This window comes from Xenopus tropicalis, chromosome 1, assembly GCF_000004195.4.
Source record: "Xenopus tropicalis strain Nigerian chromosome 1, UCB_Xtro_10.0, whole genome shotgun sequence".
In the NCBI taxonomy this organism is placed as follows: Eukaryota; Metazoa; Chordata; class Amphibia; order Anura; family Pipidae; genus Xenopus; species Xenopus tropicalis.
Window position 1 is genome coordinate 80,469,376 of NC_030677.2, and position 25,384 is coordinate 80,494,759.

General features: G+C 36.8%; 1 protein-coding gene across 1 annotated transcript in view; it reads left to right on the forward strand.

Annotated features, from left to right (window-relative positions):
• Nucleotides 1–25,384, forward strand: part of adamts3 (ADAM metallopeptidase with thrombospondin type 1 motif 3) — a 113,296-nt gene that overhangs the window by 23,457 nt on the left and 64,455 nt on the right. The window contains exon 4 of the mRNA XM_012955366.3: nt 16,339–16,489. Coding sequence (XP_012810820.2) covers nt 16,339–16,489 — 151 coding nt within the window. The remainder of the gene's footprint in view (nt 1–16,338; nt 16,490–25,384) is intronic.

Below are 25,384 nucleotides of genomic sequence, written 5' to 3' on the forward strand. Positions count from 1 at the left end.
TCTGCTTCATACCAGACTTATCTTATCTTAGAAGTCAGTCTTAATTTTTATGGAATGCCTGTGTTTGCCATCTTTGCAAAACTGAGAATGTTACCAAAAACAATCCCCCATATGTAGTAAAAGACACCAAGGGGATAATTTAAAATCCAAATCCAACAATTCACCAGATAAAAATTGCTGAGATCATGTAGAAGGATCCTTCTTTTGTGTCGAAACTTTGGTTTTTAGAAAATTTTGCAGTTAGGCAACTTTTCTGCTACGTTTTCCTGCACAGATATTTAAATTCAGACTTTTAAGTAAATATCAGTTGGAAATGAGTTTAAAAAAAAAAAAATTATGTTAGAGAAATTTTAAACAAAGAAGACCGCTGGTTTGAAAGAGGTGTAAAAAAGGCTATTCATGTTAAAGTGGAGAAACCATCCCAAACCCCAACCCTTCAACACTATCTGTCTGCTACATATAATGCTGTTCTAACATCTGTACCCCAGCAGTTTCAGAACTCTTTACACATCCATTCATGCAACTCTAACAAGTAACACCTGTTTTGATGAGTTGCATGATACTTTGGTAATCCTTTCAAAGTAACTCCATAGCATTCACACCTCTGTGAGTTTCAGATGTCACCTCTCTGAAGAGTTACAAAGTGCCATTGTGGTTGGATTAGTGGAAGAGTACATATGCTGAGGACTTCCTATACCTGTCAGTTGAACTGATGAAGCGCTCGGAAGAGTAGTAAAACGTCTTCAATGATTACTTAACAAGTCCAGTTGCTTTACATTTATTTATACTAGATATACCATGACCTGGATGAATGAAAATCTGCATAGTCACACTCTTTACTTCTGTTTTATTGTTCATCTCTTACTTTTAGTCCTACACCCTAACCTATTCTTGTCGTCTCTACCCCTGTACTTTTTCATGTATTTTGATTTTTCTCCATTGCAGTGTAGGCAAAATGGTACAATTTTGCTCCAGAGATGCTAATAATGAAACAAAATGCTCAGATTACCTCTCTTACCCTCTAAGCTCTCTCATGATTGTGAAGTAAATTGTGAAGTAAATTGTTTTGCTTTGCAGTCAGCACAGTGATGTTTTTCTTTTACTGAAAACTTTATAATCCAGCATCCCAATGCAAACAGATACTTGTGGCTTTTTGCAGGAACACAAAACACTAGGTTGACCATAGCACAGAACTGTTGGCCATTTGCTGTAGTCAGAGTTTCACAGAGAAGTTAATAGGGATGGAAGGCAGTTTGGACAGCTTATAGTAGACATTAAATACAGGGGTTCCTTGCTTCCTTGGGACAGATGCACTGGGGTGCAACAAGGGCGCTTTATTGTATTGTGTTATGAGAGCTACCATTTTGCACATTTAGAGCTTGCATCTTGTGTTAGTAACGGAGGCCTCATTTCTTTTATTAACTGCTTATCGTGCTGGCTCTAGAATTGAAATGTGGATGATAAGAAACATAAAGAAGGTCATTTTATCTGCCAGTGCAGGGAGGAAACAGCAGCTTCTGGGGGCCTAATAAGTTTTCAGTAGACACATCTATATGGATTCCTTGCTTTTTTCATGATAATTAAATTAATCTCTTAAAATCTCTTACAAGAACTGTGAAAATTAGGCTATTACTTGAAATAGCATGCAAATAAAAATTATTAATGAAAGTCTGTACTCTCAGCGAATTCCAAGTTGAAGAGCTCTGTAAACAAGAGGAATTCTTGACCCACTATTTTTTCAAGTCATCACGTTTTAGCACTGTTTGTTAACGCCAGTTATGGGCAACTTAGCCTTTAGAATGTGTTTGAGGGTCTTATGACAACTGGATTCTATAAAAGATTATTTCATTAATTAAATATAAATTAAATTAAATGCTTGTTGACTGACTGCCATTTAAAAAGTTGGTGATCTAAATAGCAACTTTAGCACAACTTTGCCATTCAGCTTCAAATATGACCTTAATAGCAAAGGGCAATGTTTCCAGTTCAAGGGGATATAAAAGAAATACGTGTAAAGGAATTCCATAATCAAATAACCAAACATGTTTAAAGTTTAAAGGAATTCCAGAATAAAATAAAAAAAAGTTCAATTTACCTACATACATATTTTTTAATTAATACATATGATAATGAATGGTATAGATATAGATATTTAAATTACAGTAATAAGTGACATCTACATTACAGCCTTTTATGAAGTTCCTTTAAGGTATCTGATACATCCCTAATGCCTATATTCTGCTGTTCATTCCTTTCCCAATTTAAAAAACCTACTCATTTTTTATACCATTTTTAATGTTTATAAGTGCTCTGCTGATGTCTCTTTTGCTCCCAACATGCACCCCTGGAACATGCAGTTTTAACTCTAGATACAGTAAAGAACTGCACTGAATAAACAAGGCAGATCAAAAAGCTATTACTGAATGTGTCTTCTGTGTTCTGCTCCTTCAAAATACACTTTCATATGAAGTCTAAGCACCACAGTCAATAGGAACTTTGATTCAGGTTACAAGGATTAACCTATAAAGAGACTGACTATTTCATTTACCTGTTTACATCTGTACATCTACAGTATGTCCCTGTACATTAAAATAATACTAGGGCTCACTGTTTTAATGCTCAATCTTGCCTTTCATAACAGCTATCTGAAGTTCATGCTTAAAAGCACAGAACTTATGCATTTTATATTTCTAAGTGCAAAGGTCTAAACCTTAATTTGTCTCTACACTGAGAAGGTGCTCAAAGCCAGGACCATTGTCTAGTGTATATATTGTTTATTTTCTTTATTACATAGTTTAAAATATATAGTGCAGTATTCATAGCCAAAGACAATATAATTTCTAAAACATTTCTTAAATTGTTTAGATTCATGTCTTTTAACTTAGACTTGAGTGCTTCTAAGTGGAGGTCTGCCTATCACCACCTATGTGTGGTTAGTTTAGTCAGGGCATTTCAATAAATGGCTATTGAAAGTGTTGACAGGTGTATAGGGACTTTTTTTCTGCTGCCATTTTCAGCCTCATTACATCAGTTGTCAAAATGCTTTATGGGCCATAGTCCCAGATGATCATAATATAATGGCATTTTTTGCACTGGGAAATATATTTACCAGCATATTTTCTTTATTTTTCTGAATGAGGGCTACTGCATCTAAATTCCCTTTGTTGATTATATTTTATAATTAATTTAAAGAATACTTGGGACCTGGGGTTTTCCAAATAAGGTATCTTTCCGTAATTTGGATCACATTACACATTTAGTTAAATATTAAATAAACCCACAATGATCATTTTGCCCACAATAAGGATTAATTATATCTTAGCTGGGATCAAGTACAAGGCAATGTTTATTATATTATAAATATTTTATAATATATATTATTGATTAAAATAGAGTTGGAAGATGGCCTTCCCTTAATTCAGAGCTTTCTGGAAACGTTTCCAGATAACAGATCCCATGCCTGCACTACATTTTGCTCCTATTATTACTATATTTTGCAAACTTTAGTTTATAGTTTTTTTTTACTAAAAAAATATACTTAATTATATGTAAAATATACTAAAAGATGAAATTAAAATATATAACAAAAAAACAAACATTTTGATAAACATACATTTTCTGTAATGTCGTTACCATCATAAAACAAATACAATAAACAGAGAGAAGGAGAGAAAGAAGAATGAGAGTTTAGGGTTGGGGAGTTCACATGCCCAAAGGACTTATTTACAGTGTGCAAGGTGGGATGCAAAACTAGCGCAGTCCACCATGTTTTTGCACTTTCCACCTTGCCCTGCATACCAAATTAATTGCTGCAGGTCTATGTGTAGCCACCAATTTAAATATAGAACCAGCTGCATTTGGTAGTGTTGTATTCATGAGGGGAAGAGGAGGCAGGTAAACAACCCCCTACTGTCCTGTGATGGGGAAGGAGAGGTGGACTAGTCCTCTTCTTCCTCAGGTAATGTTTTAGTCCTTAAACAGGCTATATCGGCCTGTGATAGTCCTAGAGAACCATAATACATCCTTAATGCATGGGAACAATCTGTAAAGTACAGAGTGGTATGTGTACAAGTTCCTCAGCATGCAACTCATCTTCCAGGGCATCTACCAGGGTCTGTTCAGAGGGGCAGTTCCAAATGTTGCCCAGTATGAATAAGATTACACGAGCATCTGAAATGTAGAGAACCTAAAATGAAAACAGCACATACAAATTATTATGTAGGTCACTTTAGACAGAAAACCATATATTTTTGGAAAGTACACATACTGACAAATCCAAAATGGGTTAATATGTCTTTTTGCTTTAAACTACCAAACTGCAAAGCTATAATTAACTTGGTGGTTTGTCATTGAATGCTTGAAAATTATATATGAATTTATACTCTGACTTATACTCTGTCTGCTCCAAAATAAGCACCCTGTATGTGTATTATGTGTTATAAGACCCCCTACCCTAAATCCGAAATGGGTAAATATGTCTTTGTACTCTGACTACTAAATTGCTAAGCTACAATTAACATTTTGTATGAAATTTTTTGAAAAATTCTCAGAGCTTGCATTTTACAACATCATATGCCTCACATACTCTAATGTACCAACACAAAACATCCTTAATATGAAAACCAGGGCACTTCTAAACAGTTTGATGCCCAGTATGATTAGATCAGATGTTCCTAGGCAAAACAAATAATCAAGAACTTCACAAAATGCCATAAAATCATTGAAATCCAATAAAACCAATACATTTTTTACCCTGGTAAAAGGGGTGGTCAGAATCTTAATTACAATAGTTTTGCTATTCTAAATAATTATTAATATTATAATATTTGTGAGTGCTCTAACTGTGTAAACCCCCCAAAAAGAATGTGAATATACAAGGTAGGCATGCAGGCAGTCTGAAGAGGACCCTTAGATCTGTAAGAGGGCCGCCACCATGTTCATGATCACGAGTGGGGGGGAGGGGTACTCTGGAGGGCAAAGGGAAGCCTTAAGGTGGCCATACACGAGGCGATTTCGCTCATTGTGCGATGAACGATTATATCGACAAACGATCGTATGGCGATCGAGTTCCCATACGATATGCCATCCACGGGCAACGATAATTCGGGAAAGATTTCGTCGCATCATTATCGTAAAATACGTACGATCGTACATCTACGTACGATCGAATGTCTTTGACTTCCGCTGCTGGCAATCGTGACATGCGCAGAGAACAATCGTTGAAAGACAAATGTCTGACACTCACACCAACTGGCAGATTTTATCGTTAAACGACCAAAATTTTTAAACCTGGCCGATCGATTTTGGGGACGATAATGTCGGCTCGTTTAGTGGGCCGACGATCGTTCGTACACCACCAACTATACGATAACTTAACGATTCCATCGGATCGTTCGGGAATCGGTCGTTTGTAAGTAAAAAATCGGTCCGTGTATGGCCACCTTTAGGGTGTATTTATTATGCTGTGTAAAACGAATTCGCTGAAAAAATGGAGTAAAAAGCTGTGTAAAATAAATGGAAAAGATCACTGTCTGAACGCTGGATATTACGCCGTTATTTTCCGTAAGTTATGGTGGAAGAAAAAACGCGTAAACAAAATTACGCAGATTTTATGCCGTTTTTACGCCATTTTTACACGGCAAAGTTTGGCAATGTGTGGCGAATTTTCTTGCCGTTTTTTACACAGCATAATAAATATGCCCCTTAAACGGTTAAGGGGTTACTACATTGTATAGCATTATGTATGCACACATGTTAGTAGTTAGATAATCTAGAAGTTAAAAAGGGTATGATCATTTATTTTATACCTGTGCTCAGTTCCTTCTCAGGTTGGGGCATTTGAACTGGATGTTGCATAAGTATATTTAATATTTCATATATATATATATATATATATATATATATATATATATATATATATATGAGAGAAATGACGGCACTCGCTGGAATTTTCACACAGGAGACATCAAGTCAAGTGAAAAAAGTGAGGTTTTATTGAGTCCCACGTTCATATCTGCATAAATGTCTAAGTTTTGAATGCTGAATAATACAATAATGATAAAATTATAACTAAATAAATGGAACCTTTTCATGCAATTACTGTATTCACTTTATAATTTCAGTGAAATTGCGGAAGTTTCCTCTCAAGGCAACGCCGCCACGTATGCCATCCCACCGGCGATCTACATTTTCGCCGGTGGGATGGCATTTCGGGGAGATTATTCGCTCGTGAACAGGAAGATTTGTCGCGGGCGACTAATCTCCCCATGTGCCAGAGCCCTTATGCATTTGCCCAGTGCTTTCACATATCTCCTATATTCCTGTATGAGGAACTAACAATTCTCACTGACTTGTTGGCAAAACAATCAGGTTTAAAAACTTCAAGTACCGTATATACTCGGGTATAAGCTGATCCGAATATAAGCTAATGTATCAAATTATACCTAAGAAAACTGGAAAAACTTATTGACTCGAGTATAAGCATTAATTGAGGCATCAGTGGGTTATATGTTTTTAAATATTTCAAAGGAAAACGGTAAACTAGCTCTGTGCGTGGAGAAGAGGGTCAATAAAAACAATATGGTTTCAACAATGATCATTCAAAACTATATATAGTTTATATAGAATATAAAGTGCAATGTCTAGTGCAGGATGGGACAGGTGAGGATGGTAGATGAAGCAACTGAAGGTGGAAAAAGTTGCAGCCAGAGTCTCTAGAAGGATGCCTATGAGTAGAGCATAGAGAGAAGGGGACAGTTATAAAGTTAGGCATAAAGATTAAAAAAATGTGGGGCCACAAACTAAAGTGTCAGACTTTTGGGGCTTAAAAATAAAATTAAAGAAGGTAGCCGTGGGCCATTGGCATTATGGAGTAATGAACCCACCCCCAAAGTTTGCTGCAGCACGATAATTTAGCTCACCAAAGCAGCAGCAAGAAGATCCACTTCTCCGGACTGGTCTAAAAGACTTCAGATTAGAAGGCCCTGCCTGCAGCAAGCGATGATGTAGAAGAGAGTACTAGAAGGAAGGAAGGCAGGCAGCCACTCCCTCCCTCCCTTACGCGCCAGCACCTCTGTGTCCAGCGTGAAGGACGCCAGCGTCACATCATTACACTCATTGTGCATTGGCTAACTGACAACAGACCCGGTCCCGGAGAACACGTGAGGGAAAATATGTATTGCGACTGAGAGTGGGCCAGGGCACTGGAGGGTCTGGTTGTGGGTAGCCTAATTTGCACACAAAGGACAGAGGGTGCTAGTCTGGAGGGACCCATTGCAACTGACTCGAGTATATGCTGAGGGTGACTTTTCAGCACATTTTTGGTGCTGAAAAACTATACAGTACCAATTATTTACAAAAGCAGATCACAAAAAACAATCAGCACTTTTAATATACATTACTATTTTGAAGAGTTTTTTCTTAGTGTCAGTATCACTACTCTTCAAAATAGTAATGTACATTAAAAGTTACCTATAGGTCATGTTGATTGTTGAACAGACTACTGCTGCACAAATATGGCAGCCCCCTTATAGAGGAATATAGGGGGTCAGATAGGTAATGTAAAAGCATTGGCCAAATACTTGAGGCAAAATTAGAAATAGCATGCAAAGACAATGTTGTGAAAGACATAACAAAAATAATTTCTGGTGTCAGTATCTCTTTTTTAATTATTTAACAAACCCAATAGGATTATTTTACCACCAATATGGATTCATGCAGCCTAGTTACCATCAAGGTAACAATCGACTCTTTTTTTATTAAAGAAGAAAAAGGAGATCATTTTTAAAAATTAGAATTATTTGCTGATAATGGACTCTATAGGCGAGGGCCTCCCTTTTGCATTTCTTTCAAAAAATACAGCATGGTTTTGTCATTATAAAATATCTAGCCATATTTAGTTACACAAATGATCATGTTTGATATCAATATAACCATCTCATCAATAAGAACCAATACAGGTGTTATATTGTATTCAGTTCAGTCATATTGTAAGAATTATCGGATGTGTGCTGATGATAAAAATGTTGCCACTAATAATTTCAATAAATTTGTTGCTTGTGGAGTCTGGCAGTTGACATTTTAGTTAAATAATACTGTACACTTGTCAGCTTATTTCCAGACAGTTCCTGTTTGTCATTGTGTCCATATAAACGATCGTATTAGTCGCATAACCAAAAAATCTTGTGTATAATTATATTATAGTTACTAATCCATTTTTTATAATTTTCTTCTATAAATTACTAAAATAATTTCCTTGTCTTGATACATATCTCATCAAAAATGAATCATGTAATGGGTAATTATCAAAATCCTAGTAATCAGCCCAGGTGGTGTCTCCAACACAGAATATAAGCAAACTGACCTTACCAACATTTTTTTGGAGGCTAAAGCTGGCCATACACGCACCAATGATATGGTACAAAACCTCGTTTCGTACAATATTCGGTGCGTGTATGGCAAGTCGACAAGACGACAGATATTGCAGAAGACTGCGGATATCAGTCGACTCGCCGAGGTTAAAAGATTTTGATCGGGAGCCATTGAAGGCAAAATCTACCTTCAGGGCTGAATCGGCAGAAGGAGGTAGAAATCCTATTGTTTCTACCTACATATCTGATGATTCAGCCCTGAACGTCTGTGGAGGGTGGGAACCGATGGTCACACGAAAGATCGAAAATCGCACGTGTGTACCCAGCTTAAATCCCACCTGGTTGAATGCATGTAAGCATTTAAATGAAATGAGTTGTAGAAAAAAAGAAACACTTCCCTAATGCAAAAAAAATAAAGCTGGCCACAAGCATCTGCTAGACTGCTAGCCTGATATTAGGCTAAAAATCTGTAAGATATCAATCATGCTGCTTTGTGAATCCCATCTATGGTTGGTCCTAAGCCCAGTGATAAGATCAACTCAATTAGGCCTAGCATGTGGGTGGCCAAATCAGGCTTTGTATAACCCTCTTTGTCTTATTGCTTTATGATTTTATGACTTTTTAGAAAAGTTAGTCTAAAATAGCTAGGAAACAAGTCTTTAATGATCTTACACACGAATAGCATTAGAACAGATGACTTCCTAGTATTTCTTATAGTCTATACAGAGATATACTATGAAGGTATGCAAGCATAGGTACTCTAAGATCAATTCAGTTTAATGTCCTGGTAAGAAATAGGTTATAGGGGCATAATAGGGATGTAATGAAAGTAAAGTAAATTAAACTGGTACAAGAATGATGAAGATGCTAATTCATAATACATACACATAAAACATTGCTGTTTCAGTAATTAGGTGTTGAAGTGAACAAGTGTTCATTCCAAAACATTTTCTAGACCTTGAAGCTGTGCTTTCAAGGCAATCTAAAAGAGCACAAATCTCTACCTTACTGCCCTAAAGCAGGGTTCCCCCCAAACTGTGCCCCTCATTCCCCACTCCTAAAGGGGGGAAATTACTGATCTAGATCTTTTGCAATGAGTATAAGAAAGTGCCAGAAGACCTAAAAAAACAATATTATCCCCTTTGTAAAATTCTACCATTTATAAATAGTACACTGTATTATTTGTATGATTAATACCCTGATGTAGTGGTACATGGTACATTTTATAATGTGGAGTTTGTGAGTTAATTTGTGGCTTTCCTATCATGCAGGTAATGTTCACTTCTATTGTGTGTTGCACACAGCACCTACAAATGGTTTAAAATGGAACTCTTGTTTCCGCAGCAGACAATAAGGTGTTTTTCAACATAATTTCCTCATTTTACACCCTCTCTTCCAAGCAAATATGCTTTATTAGTAGATTTATACTCATGAGGATTATAAGGATGAGGAATGGCATACCCTTTATTTCAAGTCACAGTTTGACTTACATTGTGAACCCCCTAAAACTTTGATTTTACTACATAAGTCAAACTTGGGCTTTAATAAGTGTCAAGAAGCCTAGATGATATATGTAAGTTCTGTTCCTATTCTTTTATGATTATATTGTATGGTGATGTTAAGACAAACATCCAGGGAACAGATGGCACCATGAGGAAAGAGGACTGCAGGTGAGAATCATTTTATACACTATTAGTGGATTTAACTATACAAGACAGAAGGAAGAACACACAGCTTCATTTACTGCTTGTCAGTTAATTATTGGATTGTTAAAAGCATGACTCCTCAGATAAACTTACCACTCAGAGTGCAAAGGATGGATTGGATATTTTGAAGTTCTCATGTTGTGCCTTTATCCTGTTCATGATAGGTATTCTTAATGTTATATATCGTTGGTAATCCATTTCAAATTAACTTTCCATGATGGCTACAAGTGCATATAATAATGCTTATATTTAATGTAATAGGATTACATATTATGTAAATATTTCCAGGAAATCTACCCTGCAGGGCCATGTTATGCTTTTAAGTTGTCAACATAATAGTGCTAATGCCGGTGCCTTTTTTGAGCTAACTAGATTGGAGAGATTACATTAGAAGTAGGGAATGCACCAAACTCAGGATTCGGTTCGGGATTCAGGCAAGATTCGGCCTTTTGCTGCAGGACTTGGATTTGGCCGAATCCATGGTCCTGGCAAAACTGAATCTGAATACTTAAAATCATGTGACTTTTTGTCACATAAACACGGAAGTTGTAGATTTTTTGCCACGCACTATGCACACGTTTTTTGTTTACCCCCTCTGTCCCTTAATTTGCATATGCAAATTAGGATTCGGTTCGGTATTTGGCAGAATCTTTCACAAAGAATTTGGGGTTCGGCCGAATCCTGTAATAGTGGATTCGGTGCATCCCTAATTAGAAAACTCCGGATACTTCAGGAGCAAGTTGTCTGTTACATAGCTTTTAGGAAAGCATAGAACATGGACTTATAAAGTTACAAATGTTTTTAGAAAACTATAAGATTCATTACTTCCTTTCTGGTATTAATTACCTAAATATTTTCCCATTTTATGTATAACATACTCTGATTTTGTCCTGTGATTAGCTCCCATTAGCTTTTTTTAAAGGGGACCTGTCACCCACACAAAAAAAAATTCTTTTTTAAAAGAAATCATCCATACCTGAGGCATCGGGCCAATGTATGATTAACAGCTCAGATTTTTAACTACAATTTCTTTAACTTTCCATTCAAAACTTCCTAGATATCACCTAGATGGCAAATACATAAGATTTTGGGGTGATACAAAGCTTTCCTTAATAAGTGTTCTCAAAATGACACAGCTTTCCTGCTGGCTGTGACTGTAAATTACAAGACTGAAGGGAAAATAATGAAATAGTTTATATAGTGTAAGTAAAGTTTATTTTGCTCTACTAACATGATAAAAAGGATTGGGAATTATTTTTTAGGGTGACGGATCCCCTTTAAACTAACTGTTGCCTGCTCTTCCTTAACTTAGCTTTTGTGTGCTCTAAATGCAGTGCTCAATTCTACATCTCTCACCCATGAAATAAAATTATAATAATTAATATATTGCCCCCCCCATGTAGACTTTTTAGACTTTTATCAACTTAAACTGTTCTGTGTCTCAGTAGTTTCATACAACCTAGCATTCTTGAATGGAAAATTAAAAAGGTTTAGGCACTTTCTTTGCTTTCTTTCTTGTCACTTGTACTGCCAGAATGTTTTGTGTTGCACATTTGTTTACCCTTATCACATAAAGTTATTCATACATGCATAAATACTAATAAATACTAAATTCAAATTTCTTCCCTGATCACTTTCTTGTCTAATGTAATTCAAAAATAATTTTGACTATCATATACATATTTTGTTCTTTGAAAGTACTACTTATTTAACTAGCATTCCAAGAATTCTTTTAAATCTATAAGTTGAGCAATCATAGTTACTGGAAATAGAACTTTGTGAAAATATGAGATGTTTATATTGATAGTTTGCACCCTCAAGGGAATTTTTTAGCCAAATTATTGTGACCCAAACAGTTTCTACTGTTTGGGTTAAAAAAAAAAAGTAGAAAATGAAACGCAGGTAACTATGACGCAGCCATTGAACTAAGTACATCTTAGAGAAACAGTGAGGGTGAAAGGTGGCTGTGTTCAAGCAGGATTCTGTGCTTTTAGACGAAGCAGCACCTTTTGAATGAAAGCACGTTTATTCTGACTCCTTAAGAAGTTTAGACTAGAGAACTGTCTCTAAAAACCAGCCCCCCGATCACTTCAGCTGAGTCCCATATGTTTGCCTTGGCAGGCAGTGCTGTCTGCTTGGCTAGCGTTAATGCTGGGATATTAAATTGATGGAACACAGAGCTCTTGATCCTTTTCATTGGGGCTTCTATTTAGGTAATGGTAGGCTAGAGTTCTGTCAGCCACCTGCAATTGTCCAAGTATTTAAAACTGAGTTTAGAAGGGTAAAGGAAAGTAGATGAGAGGAAAAATCCTCAAAACATTTCTAAATTGATGAGACACTGGAGGCAGATGCACCTTTATTTTAGTTATGTGTTTTTAGGGTGGTTTTATGTGAATCGTAATATTTTAAGCTCTTGAAATGTAATAAAGGTTAGCAATTTTTGATAACTTTTTTACATAATAATTTTTGAAACAATATAAGTAGATATAATAAGCATGTAAATTACCATACAGTAAGCACTTGCAGTAATGTTTATTTTCATTTGGTGCCAAGGGGCACTCTGATACAGTGATTTTCATTCTAATGAAAATGATCTATGCTTTCACTTGACTTGAAGATTCTCAAATGGATTTTTGTTTGCTGGATATTGATGTCTTTACATAAACTGGACGTGGTTTTATCTAATTGCTGGAGACTCTTAATCACTGTGTTAGATCCCTGACATCACTCCACTGTGGAGAGTTGCAAGAGAGCCCTGTACCTAACACCTGGGTTAACGGAGTACAGGGCTTCCTTTGTGCACTAAGCCCATGCATGTTCTCTATTGTACATTTAAACTTGCACACAGTTAAAATGCATGTATCTGGTCATGATTTACCCCCCCCCCCCCTTCTGCTGCCCATTTTGTCACAGTGCAATTTGCACACCATTTACTAAATTTTGCAGTTGCAGAATTTTTCACAGTATTTGGCACTGGCAGCTGCAGTTCTGCTGGAAACACCCCCCCCTTTGTTTTGTGGGTAGAAAATGTGGCAGAAGCACAGTTTTATATCTTCACAGTTTAAGCACTTTGTTTTACATTTTTCTTCTGTTGTAGGGCCAATTTCACTGTAATTAGAAGAAGTACTATAGGGATCTAAACAGCATGTGGACACATTTTTGGCCCTCATAGATTAAGAATCTTTGCTCTGGTTGATGCTTAAAGGACATGTAAACCCTACATTTTCCTACCATGTTTATAAGTTGGGCACATCTCTCCCACCGATACCGCATAATTTGTACTGCATATATCTCCTCTGTTCGCCAGCACCGTTGCAATTTCCTAAAACAAATAGCAGCTTTCACCAGGTGGCCTTTTTTACTCTAAGATCGTCAATGACATTTACATGCATGTTACATGCAATAAAGAATGCAGGCTTACACAGGCAGAACTTACTTTGATAAAAAAAGATCTGCTTGGATCAAAAACTCTAGTGATTAAGCTGAGCTAAGGAGAGGAGGTTAAGAGAACAACATGTTTCTCCAGCAGACCATAGAGCTAGAGCAAAGTTTCTATGGAAATCAGCATTGCCATCTCTTTATTGGCTGCTAGACTGGAGGGCATGTTTTATAACCCAAGTTCAGATGAACTGAGCATGCTCAGTAGCCAAAAGCCAAAGTAAATTCCTAAGGGAAGAGGCCCAGTAAGTTAGAGGAGCAAAAGGAATCCTAATTGATTAAGGGGATGCTGCAGTCTTACTATTAAAAGGGTTGTTTACCTTTAAGTTAACTTTTCGTATGATGGAGACAATATTCTGATACAATTTGCAATTGGTTTTCATTTTTAATTATTTATGGTTTTCCAGTTATTTAGCTTTTTGTGTAGCAGCTCTCCAGTTTTGGATTTCAGTAGGTATCTGGTTGATTGGGTCTTATTTACCTTAGAAAATAGTTTGTGGTTGGTGATCTAAAGGTTGCCATGGTATTAAGCAGGATTTCTTTCTTCTTTTCAAATTATTTTTCCCAAGTAGGTTTTATTATTTTTTCCATATGTTTTTAAGATATAGATGCTTTATTATTGTGTGTTCTCAACCGAATTTTCCTTACTGCAAACAGCCCAACCAGTTGATTTTTTTGCAGCACACTGCAAAAGATGGCTCATACTGTTGCCAGCCAGTTACACCAGGTGAAATCTGTCAGGGACTTGTGCATTTGTGTGTTGCTGGCAGTTAAGAAAAAGTTTAATATGAAGAAAAGACTGAAATATGCAAAAAAGTCAAGTTACTCAAGGAAAGAATATGTATTATTTTTTTACATGGTACAAAACATACTCTGCAGATCACTGTGTCCACATATTCCCTGTTAATGCATAATAAAACCAGATAGCTTTTGCAGACAATAGCTTCAACCTGCCAAGGTAAAATATTAATTTGTTAGCATGGCAACCATTGGTGAAAAGTTTTGCTAAGAAGGGTGACATGCAATATACTGGCAAGCAGATGCAGTGTGCAAGACTAATACAGCCTTACAGGAATGGAAAGGTGACCGTGAGGCTGTGGCTTTTTCCAAGATTCTCTGTCAGAAAGGCTCAGTGATTTTTGCCATTGGGATAACACTGAAGAAAAGAATCAAGTCCATAGTAGCTACAAATTACATAACATATAAGAAATGTGCTACTCATAAAAAAGGAGTTAATGATGGAAACAGATGACTTTATTATTTCACTGAAGGCTTAGTCATACTGGTAGGCTAGGTGACCTTAAAGAAACTTTCAGAATGAACTAGGCAAAACATGTGGTTTGGCACTCAAGTAAACAAAATATTCTTATTACAAGTGTAGCATCCTGTAAAACCTAAATGAGGGGGATATTAACCATGTCCTTTCAAGGAGAAATTGTATTAATAGTTTTGCTGGTGCCAAAAAAAAATATTATTATTGCCCACATATAATTAAGTGTTAGAATTTTGCCAAATCTGAACCAATATTCTATCAAATCTATTAATATTTTTTTTGTTTTTTTCTTTTCACAATGCTGAAATGGGATAATCAGAATTAAGTGGTTTGCTTTTTTTCTGAGTTTTTGCAGCTTAATGGTATACCTTAAACAGCTGATCTAGGAAACAAAAATGGTGCAGCTCTTTGAACTTCTGTGAAACCAGTGCCCTTCCACATTGTCTAGTTCAGCACCTCTAAGGGCTTGTACTTACAAGCCCTTTATGTGGTCCACTGTGGTGAAGTTTTCCTGCATTCTATCACAGGTGAGCACAGGATGACACACATCCCATTCCTCCATTCTTTATGATGGGCTGTACTAACACACACATGTAAGCACTTAATGCAGGTGAAATGAAACATACTGTGTTCCACCAGCGTTTGGCACTTACATGGGCCTGTGTTAGTACAGCCCCATTAGGAAGAATGTGAGGTGTTTCCTCCTGTGCTCCCCTGTGGTGGAACACAGTTCTAATTGGAATATCAGTAACAGCATGCTGGCATAATTAACTAGATTTTTGTTTAGAGAAGGCTGAATGAAAATGGACCATTTACCACATTGAGGGGATAGAGAAGTGTAGAGTGTTTGGGGCACACCACAGGGCTGCACGTGTAGGCTAATGCTGATTTGACTTCGTCATGGAGCAGAACAATAATAATAACAAAACTATATTGATCAGGTTTTATGGCTGGTGGCACACAAAGAATTTTGACCACAACAGTGCTCATGTGAAGAACCAAAGTGTCTTATTTGGGACATTTTGTCATGCTTAGTTACGCCCAGACACCTCTAGTTTGTCTGAGATTTAGATCCTGGAGTTGGCACCACTGAGGTATATAGAATAGTAAATGACTTGATAAAGGGCTGGTTTAAGCCCGAAACGTTGCTGTGTGCACTTGAATAAAGTCACTTTTTTCTACAACATTTCCGGAGTGCTGCTGTTTTTTCATTTTATCTTAGATCCTGGAGTTGGCACCACTGAGGTATATAGAATAGTAAATGACTGCAAGTGGGGAATATAATATAGATCTCTGCATTTCTGCCTGAGACCACCGAAAAGGTTGTGTGCTATTGGCCTGAGGTTGCATTATGACATAACATACTGCAGTATATTGCCTAAAATACTGTTCCCTGGAAAAATGGATGTGTCACGCTGCGCTGTTAAAGCCTACATTTTCAGTATATTTTCAAGGTTGTTCATGTCTTATTGAAAAATGCTAGTTATCATAAGGTTTGACAAACACTTAACAGAAATGAGTTGAAAAAAAATCGTTGTCACTTTTACTATAGGCTGGAATGATAAGAACAAAGGAAGATGAATATTTTATTGAACCACTGGAACGAGGCAAACAAAAGGATGAAGAAAATGGAAGATTACATGTTGTGTACAAAAGATCCACTGCAAAGCAGATTCCTACTGGTGACTCTCACAATTTCTCAGGTAAGTGCAGCTCTGATAGAGGACTTACTACCCATTTTAAGCCCTTCAGTTCTTCAAATAGGCAACTCAAATTTATTACAGGTGCAATAGAATTCTCCAGTGAAAGCATTCTTAATCGCACTGCATCAGACATTTTGTTGTCATCTAACATACATGTAATCAGACTCCTGAGGATTGTAAATAATGCTGTCTAGGTGTTCAGAGATAGAGAAAACGTGTTTAATGCTTTATCTGGACTGCTATTCCTAGAAGTAATGTTACTGTGTAGTAATGCTTTCAGAATCCATCTTAATGGCTGTTAAACTACAGCTCCCATCATGCTTTAACCCATGATAATATGTTTAAGAAAGCTTGGAGCAGTAATCCAGTTACATTAAGCAGTACTGCTGTGGAAGGTTAAGGATCCCTTTTAGGGCAACGGCACAAAGGGCATTTCTAACCCAGACAAAAAAAAAAGCCAGAAAATACCATACCATATGAAAGCATTGTAAATGCAAGCATGTCAGTAAAAATCTATAATAATGCAATCATGTAATAGTGACCATTTTTGCAATGTTATGTGGTCTTATTATATGTATATTTAAAGTAAGACATTTACATTAACATAGATCATAGGGTATAAAACCATAATTGATTTCTGGCAGTAATACCATTGTAGTACTTTACATTTAGACTTTACAACCAAGGACGATTGCAGTGCTAAAAATTCCTTAGGCAGCCGGAACCAACACGTGTTCCTGGATTTATAAAGAGTTAGAAAGTATGGTTTGCAGAATATGAAAGAAATGGCAAAAGTTCAATTTTACTGTGCAACAAATATATCTAAATTCCTTATGGCTAATATTTTGTAAGATGGCTACGTTTTTTTTAGGATGATAAGCTACAGACACACGCACTCATTTGTTAATAAATTTTGCTTAAATCCAACACACTTGGAGATACGGACACCTGCCAAGTTTGTTGGGCCTATACGCATCAGAAAAAGCCAAAATAAATGTTGTGCAATAGAATTCATGTTCATATAGCCAAGGTGTGGAATCTATTATCCAGAAACACCAAATTAAAATAATGCAATTTTCCAAAGTTTCCCTTTAAATAATTCTTATTTTGACCAATTTACTGTTTCTTTGTTATAATAAGATTGCCCCTTGTTATTGCTGTTAATGCTGTAGCAGATATAATTCTATTTGCAAATAGTTTATGTGTTCTTGTAAGGTACAAAATGTAGTACATAGCAAGTTTGGCTCAAGCACACAAATATGAGTTGAAATTGGACCATTTTGTACAGGTTTCTTATGCATTATTTTGCATTCCACTCATTTTTTATTTAAACCACATTTAAGCAGTTATCCCAAGTGTGACTATACAAGCATAGACTATATCATGTGCCAAAGGAAAGTTACCCCACCCATTATGTGAGATATATTAATTCTTCAATAGTTTATGGATCAGGATACTCATATTTTCAACAGTCGTGCTAAAGGTAAAACTGCTGGCTGAGATTTTTGAGGCTGCAGTTCTTAGCAGCTAAAAATTCACAAATGCTTTCTTTTATACTATTTTGAATATAATTTATTTAAGAGCGAGAACTTTTCAAGTAATGGAACTTAATTATCATTGGATTAGGGAAACACTGTAAAGATGTCCCCACAAGTCTACTAAATCATTGTGGCTCATCAAAACTACCAGCCACGAGGTTAAACCACAAGATAAAAGTAATTAATTTTTTGCTGGTGCCTAGGGTAATAATGCCTCTTTATAATATAGAAAAATCCCCAATTCAAATCTTTTTACATTAAAACAAAAGAAAAGCTGTTTTACATACTTATTTAGGGATTACATTAGCAAAATGTATAGCAAAAATTACTATATTCCAGGGAAAACCCATGTAGTTATTTGTACATATTCATTATTTCCCAGCAAAGTAAGGCCTTTATCACATCTCACTTCCTTTGAGGATTTTCATTTCCTCTATGGACTGCATGCTTGTGTATAGTGTGAGGTTGTCATGACGCTAGATACTGGTTTCTTTGTCACAGGTGGGAATTATGCACAAGTGAAGGATGATTTGGGTGTTGTTCCTGGTTGCTTGGGAATGCAAGGCCTTGGAGCAGACGCTAAAACAATAGCATTGCTGGGCTTCTAATGATTCCCTTGGGATATCAGAGATTCTTTGTTAGCTCCAAGCATTAACTTCAAACCAATTGGTGACCTTGCTTTTTTAAAGAAGATTCCTTAGATTCTGACCTAATGTGTTCTTATGACAGGTAACAGAATGGTTGGAAAAACAGATTGTTCATTTAAAGAGGAACACTTGAAATGTTTATTATTATCCATAAATATAATTTTAGCCTGTTTAATGAATCAGTACATTGTCCTTCGAATACCTAAAAAATTAAGTTTACTTTAAGGAGAAATCAAAACAGCTTTTATAAAGCACTTAGCAGTATATTAATGTATTAGCTGTTCTGCTTAAAACAGGTTTTAACTTTGGTGCAAAGTGCAGTGTACAGATAATACAACAGTACCCCTGGGATTAATAAATGAGGCCAATAGGCTTTAAAATTATGACACTGTGGAATTATACTACATGTATGGCACAGACCAGTTTTTGCCCCTAATGCCAAAAAATTACTATACCTTGGGATGCCCGTTTCTATCACCCTTCATTTCCCTCTAGATTAATGAGAAAACAGTTAGTTTAAAAGCATTTACATAGCAACCACTTGTATGTAGTAGAATGAATGCAGTGGCTTTCCTATTACTCTAAACAGACAGCTTATTCATAAAGATGTTTCATTCACCCTCGTATGAATGAACTTAGCCAGATGTTCTTCTGTGCATTACAAGTGTCTTTACAACTCTGTGTGTTTCAGTCCCCTTACTGGTTTCTCTGGAAACAGAGTTGATATGTGGGGTATTACTGTGTGTTCCCCTGATCCATTAGTGAACCTGTCTTCAACTGGTTATCCCTTCAGATATTCAAAACCAAAATCTGAAAATCTATACATGTTAAACCTTAATAGATGAGCAACCTAGAAATTTAATTTGTAAATTTTAAATACAAATAAGGATCACTAAAGAAGTTTGGGACCTCTCATTTTGATGAAGGGATAGACACCCACAAATATATGTGTACAAAGATATGTATAGAGAGACAAATAGACTGTCAGATACAGATAAATAGAATAAAAAAATGTATTTGCTTTAGAGAAGATCTTTTTTAAAAAAAATAGCAGTGCTTGATAAGACTATATAAAGAAAGTTTATAAAATTACAACACATATGAACTTCAAGTAACTGTAGTGATTTTGTGTAGGTGTTTCTATCTATCTATCTATCTGTCTGTCTGTCTCTCTTTTTGTCTATCATCTACAGCGCTTTTGAATGTGCTGGCAATTTATTATGTCTTAAGGTATACACACATATCAGCAATGCCATGTGGAAAGTATTTAGCACCTCTCTTTTAAAACATCACAGTAGGTTTTTTAGTTAACCCAATTCTCTTTTTCCCTCTCTGAAAAGCTGTAATGAATGCATCTTGTAATTGTTGCTGTAAGAGCACCCCAATCACCATAGTGGTTAGGGGTTAGCTCTGGCTTTTACAACCTATTGCAGTAAGATTTCTTTAAACATTATTCATGCCTACAGAGGTCAGATAGAGGATCCTTTTAGTGGTACTAAACCTACCATTTAATCTGTTCTTTCCTGTGGGAAATCAGGTCAAAGAATAGAACTTTCATTTTTAGAAGTGGTGTACTTTAACATTGTGCTTCTTTATCACCATATTAGTTCTTTGCTAACAATACTCTGCTCATGAATGCACAAGAAACATTGAACTGTTTGCTTTTATTGCAGGGGTAATCACAGGGTCTCTGCTGCTTTGAAAGAAACTTAAAATGCTTCCCAACCTAACTCTAGTCAGACTAATCTTAATGAACAAAATAATATTACAGCCAAAGCTACTGGGAATTTTATTCAGATGGGGCACATACCACTGCAGTTAATTATATGGCTTCCGAAATAAGCAACAAAGGTTTAGCACACTTACATGAAAACTATCATGTGCTTATAATCTTTGTATTTCTCTTTAAAAACAATGTATAATATTTAGTAGAGCAGAATTTTAAAATTAAAAGTTAAAGGCACTTATGTCATCTAGCATGACACAGTGCAACATAACAACCCCATGTTATAATTGTACTGAATGGTTTTTTCCTACCATGTTGCATTATTTCTGGACATTTTTTCATTTTGCAGCTGTATTTATCAGTATGAGTGCCATAATGGTTGTATTTAGTAAGACACCATTGAAAAAGTTAAGTATCTTTCAACCATGGGGTTGCCTCAGAAAGACAGCCCATTCTAATTATTTACATTGAAAACTTGAACTAATGGTCCACTGAGAAATTTCTGCTTCCGAGGGTAACTAATCTCTCCGAAATGCCTTTGGACCAGCAACAAAGTACCGTATATACTCGAGTATAAGCCGAGTTTTTCAGCCCCAAAAATGAGCTTAAAAAGCCACCCTCGGCTTATACTAGAGTATATGGAGAATTTGAAGATGTACCTTAACAGTCCGACATCCTGCTGTGTGCGCTCGCACATCCCCCAACCCCCCCGTGTCCGGCATCTGTTGCGCCGATGCGCCGTTGCGCTCGCGAGACTGGCCTGTGGTTTTTGTGTGTATGCTGGCCCTCCTATTCCCTTGCCTTGGCCTGTCAGCAGGAGCCTGTAGCCTGAATGCTGGGCCGGCCAGCGCTCCCGGGGAGCAGCGCCCAGTGAGGCCTCTCAGCCCAAACAGTACTAAGAGCAGGCCAGATCCGAACCGCCTGCCCCTATCTCATGGCGTCCGACAGCGACACAGAGGAATTTTTTGATGCCCCGGAGGATGTCAACCTATACCGTTCTCCTGCGGTGTGAGTAGCGCCCTATTCTCGTACCTTTCTCTCCCCTCTTTATCGACTGTCTCTTCTTTCTTATTCAACGTCTCCCAATCTTTCTGCCCCCATACTACAGCTCTTTTCTATTAGCTTGTGTTTTCTGCCTTCTTTATACATGCAACTCTCCCCTCACTGCACGGAGACATTTGTTTCTATGTAAAGTTTCAATTCCTTTTCATTCTCTCTTGCTCCATGTATGTTTATCCTCAAATATTCTACGTTTTTCTGTGCTCATTCGACTCTTGCATTTTATTATAATCGCGTTGCCCAGCTTAGTGTTTTCGCTGCCCCCAGAACCTGCATCCCTCTGCCCCCAAAATCGTGCCTTACCCACCCCTCAGGCTCTCTTCTTTAACTCTACACACCCCTCAGGCTCACTTCTTTAACTCTACCCACCCCTCAGGCTCACTTCTTTAACTCTACCCACCCCTCAGGCTCACTTCTTTAACTCTACCCACCCCTCAGGCTCACTTCCCTAACGCTACCCACCCCTCAGGCTCACTTCCCTAACTCTGCCCACCCCTCAGGCTCACTTCCCTAACTCTGCCCACCCCTCAGGCTCACTTCCCTAACTCTGCCCACCCCTCAGGCTCACTTCCCTAACTCTACTCTAACTTATGAAATGAACAAACTTAACTGAAAGGTAAACCCAGAACAATGTCACAAGACATGTCACACACAGGATGGGAGCACACACACACAGGATGGGAGCGCACACACAGCATGGGAACACACAGCGGGATGGGAGCACACACAGCGGGATGGAAGCACACACAGCAGGATGGGAGCACACACAGCGGGATGGAAGCACACACAGCAGGATGGGAGCACACACAGCAGGATGGCAAGTACTTGATACTTAGTATGGCAGCTTCCTTAGCATTCCCAAACTTGCCTGACAGTTAAAAAAAAAAAAAAACAACTTAGCAGTAGCAGCTGCATTTCCCACCGTAGGCTTATACTCGAGTCACTAAGTTTTTCCAGTTTTCTTAGGTAAAATTAGGTACCTCGGCTTATATTCGGATCGGCTTATACTCGAGTATATACGGTAAATCGTTGGTGGAAAGGAATATGTGTTGCTTCCTTTTCTGAAGTTGTGCAAAGTTGCCTGCAGGAGGAAACTTCACGCGACTTTGGAAAAACGAAGCCATGCGAATGCCTTTCCACCGGTGATTCACTTTGTCAGACATTTTGGAAAGATAAGTTGCCTGTGGTAGCAGTAACTAATCTCCCCTTGGGATACTAGACTAGAGAATTTTGTGACCCTCATCTTAATGTAGCACTGTACCGGTATGAGATCTCTTATCCGGAGAACCGTTATCCAAAAAGCTCCGAATTGCAGTAGGGCCATCTTACATAGAATCCATTTTAAGCAACTATTTCCTTTTTTCTCTAAATTAGTACATTGTACTTGATCCTAACTAAACTGCATATATTGATGGCAAAGTTATCCAACTGGGCATATTCAATGTTTTAATGTTTTCTAGTAGATTAAGTATTTTAATTAAAATTATAGAAAACTCCTGTATCTAGAAAATCCCAGGTCTAAAGCATTTTTGATAACAGATCCTGTTCCTGTACCAAATTGGAGACATAGTCATACTAAGATGTATGAGGACCACATGATCAAATTTATAGATTGCTGTAAAACTCCCATCTGCTCTGCTCTTGATTGGTGGTGTCCAAATTGTTTAGAGATTGTCTCAGACACCTCCTTTGTTCGAATCATGATACACTGAAAACACCAAAATCTGATTTTACCTTCAAATTGTATGAAATCCTAAGGATTCACTTACTTTTGTCACACGCTCATATGTTATTGGATCATTTTTTTTCAATAAATACATGATAATTTCTGTTTCATTTGTTTAACTAGGTTTTCTTCATATACTTTTAGGACTTTAGGAAAATCAAATGATGTTTTAGGTCACATTCATATAAAAATACAGAACATTTTAAAGGGTTCACAAACTTACAAGCACCGCTGTACACACTCAGCACAGTCAGAACTCCCCAGAATCTTCTAAACTTCCTCTGAGGCCCATGTTATAGGTCATACTGTTTGTTGAATATGGAACTCATTACCCTCAGGGCCCCTCAAAATTCTAAATTATTGAAACATGCTCATGTGTTTATCTAAGCATCCTAAAAAATATGTTGCTATATGTTACGTCCTCTTTCCAACACCTGTTTTCAATGATCCCCCTATGCTAGGATCAAGTGCAAGGTGCTGTTTTATTACTACAGAGAAAAATTTGAATCATATCTTAAAATGGAGTCTTTGAGAGATGGCCTTCCTGTAATTAATATCTTTCTGTAAAATGTGTTTCCAAATAATGGATCTCATACCTCCTTGTTTCTCTGCTTGGTTAATATATTTCAGGACAACCATTTAATTTATTTTTACCTTTTCTTGAGTAATGTTTTAAATAAGAGTTCCTTTAAGAATATTAAGGCTAATATAGTCTTTTCTGGTACAGGTATGGGATCTTTTTTCTGGAACGCCTGGGATCATGGGGTTTGTCTGTTATTTGAATCACCTTACTTTAAATCTGCTAAAAAAAATTTAAACATTAAATAATCCCATAATAAATTTTTTTTGCATCATTATGGATTTATGCAACTTAGTTACCACCAAGCACAAGGTATTGTTTTAATGTTGCAGAGAAATAAGGAAATCATTTAAAATATTTTTTAATTATTTGATTAAAATTGGAGCATTCTGAATAATGGGTTTCCAGTTAGGGGATCATCCCATACCTATACACTAATTAATTATACTGAATATTTAAGTTCAAGTTGGCAGTTGTGCATAGTTTTGTGTGGTTTTGCCGCTGCATATGATACTGCTAATAAAAGCAGATGATTTAACAGATTTTACACTTAGCTTCATCAATGCAATATCACATCTGGTTCACATGTGTCAAGGGCATTTTAATATAAGTAATAGTTTACTGTGTATCATGTTGTAGCCATTTGGCTGAACCATATAAATAGGGAAGCATACTTATAATGAAAAGAAGTTTTGATGTTGGGGAACCTCATAATATGTTCCCGTATTAGTAATATCTTTAATATATTACTGCTAATCCACATAACTGCATATAGATGTGTCGGTTGATCCTCAACCCATGGAATCCCTTGGTTTACTCCTAGGACAGGTGGGTTTGGCTGAAAATTTTGTTGACCATTGTGGGTTTGGGTTGACCTGGGATGTACACACATACCCTGTCCCTGAAGATTCCATGTCTTTGAACTAAAGTTGCAAGCAGAAATAGTGTATGGAGCGTGAAGACATAGGTACAAGTTGGGCGTGGGTCCTACAATGGCATCAGGATCAGATGCAGGTTAAGGTTTTGGGGGTTAGGGTTTGCTGCCGTTTGAGTATTTTCTGACCTGCACATCACTAGCAGGTAGGCTTCTGCAATTTAGTACTTTAGTTGCAGGCGGGCACGTAAATTTAGCTCTAGCATTTATTTATATTATATTAGTAACCATGTGTCACTGGGAATGTGGTTTGTAAATGGCAGAAATATTCTTAATGAACAATCACCTGTTGACCTTTTGGATAATGTGTACTTATTCAATCCCAATGCACAAATTGATAAGATATGTGTTACTACATTTGCCAAAGCATTAGATGATAAGGTTTAGCTTGTCCTTTAGTCAGCAATATTGGTATTGTCACAACTATGAAGAACAGAACTTAAAACATATGTTCTTCCTTCCTTTTGGAAGGAAACTGATTTCTAATTATGCTGTTATGGTTTTTTATGTAACTTGTAATTTTTATTAAGCTTTATGAGATTTAAGGGTAAGTAAGGAGGGGGAAAACAAAAACAAGAGGTGGTTTATACAAATAAAATATATAAAGCAAATAAAACACATTCACTGCAGCATTTAGATGGCGGTTGTCTTACATGGCATAATATGTTTACTGGAGTCAGTGGAT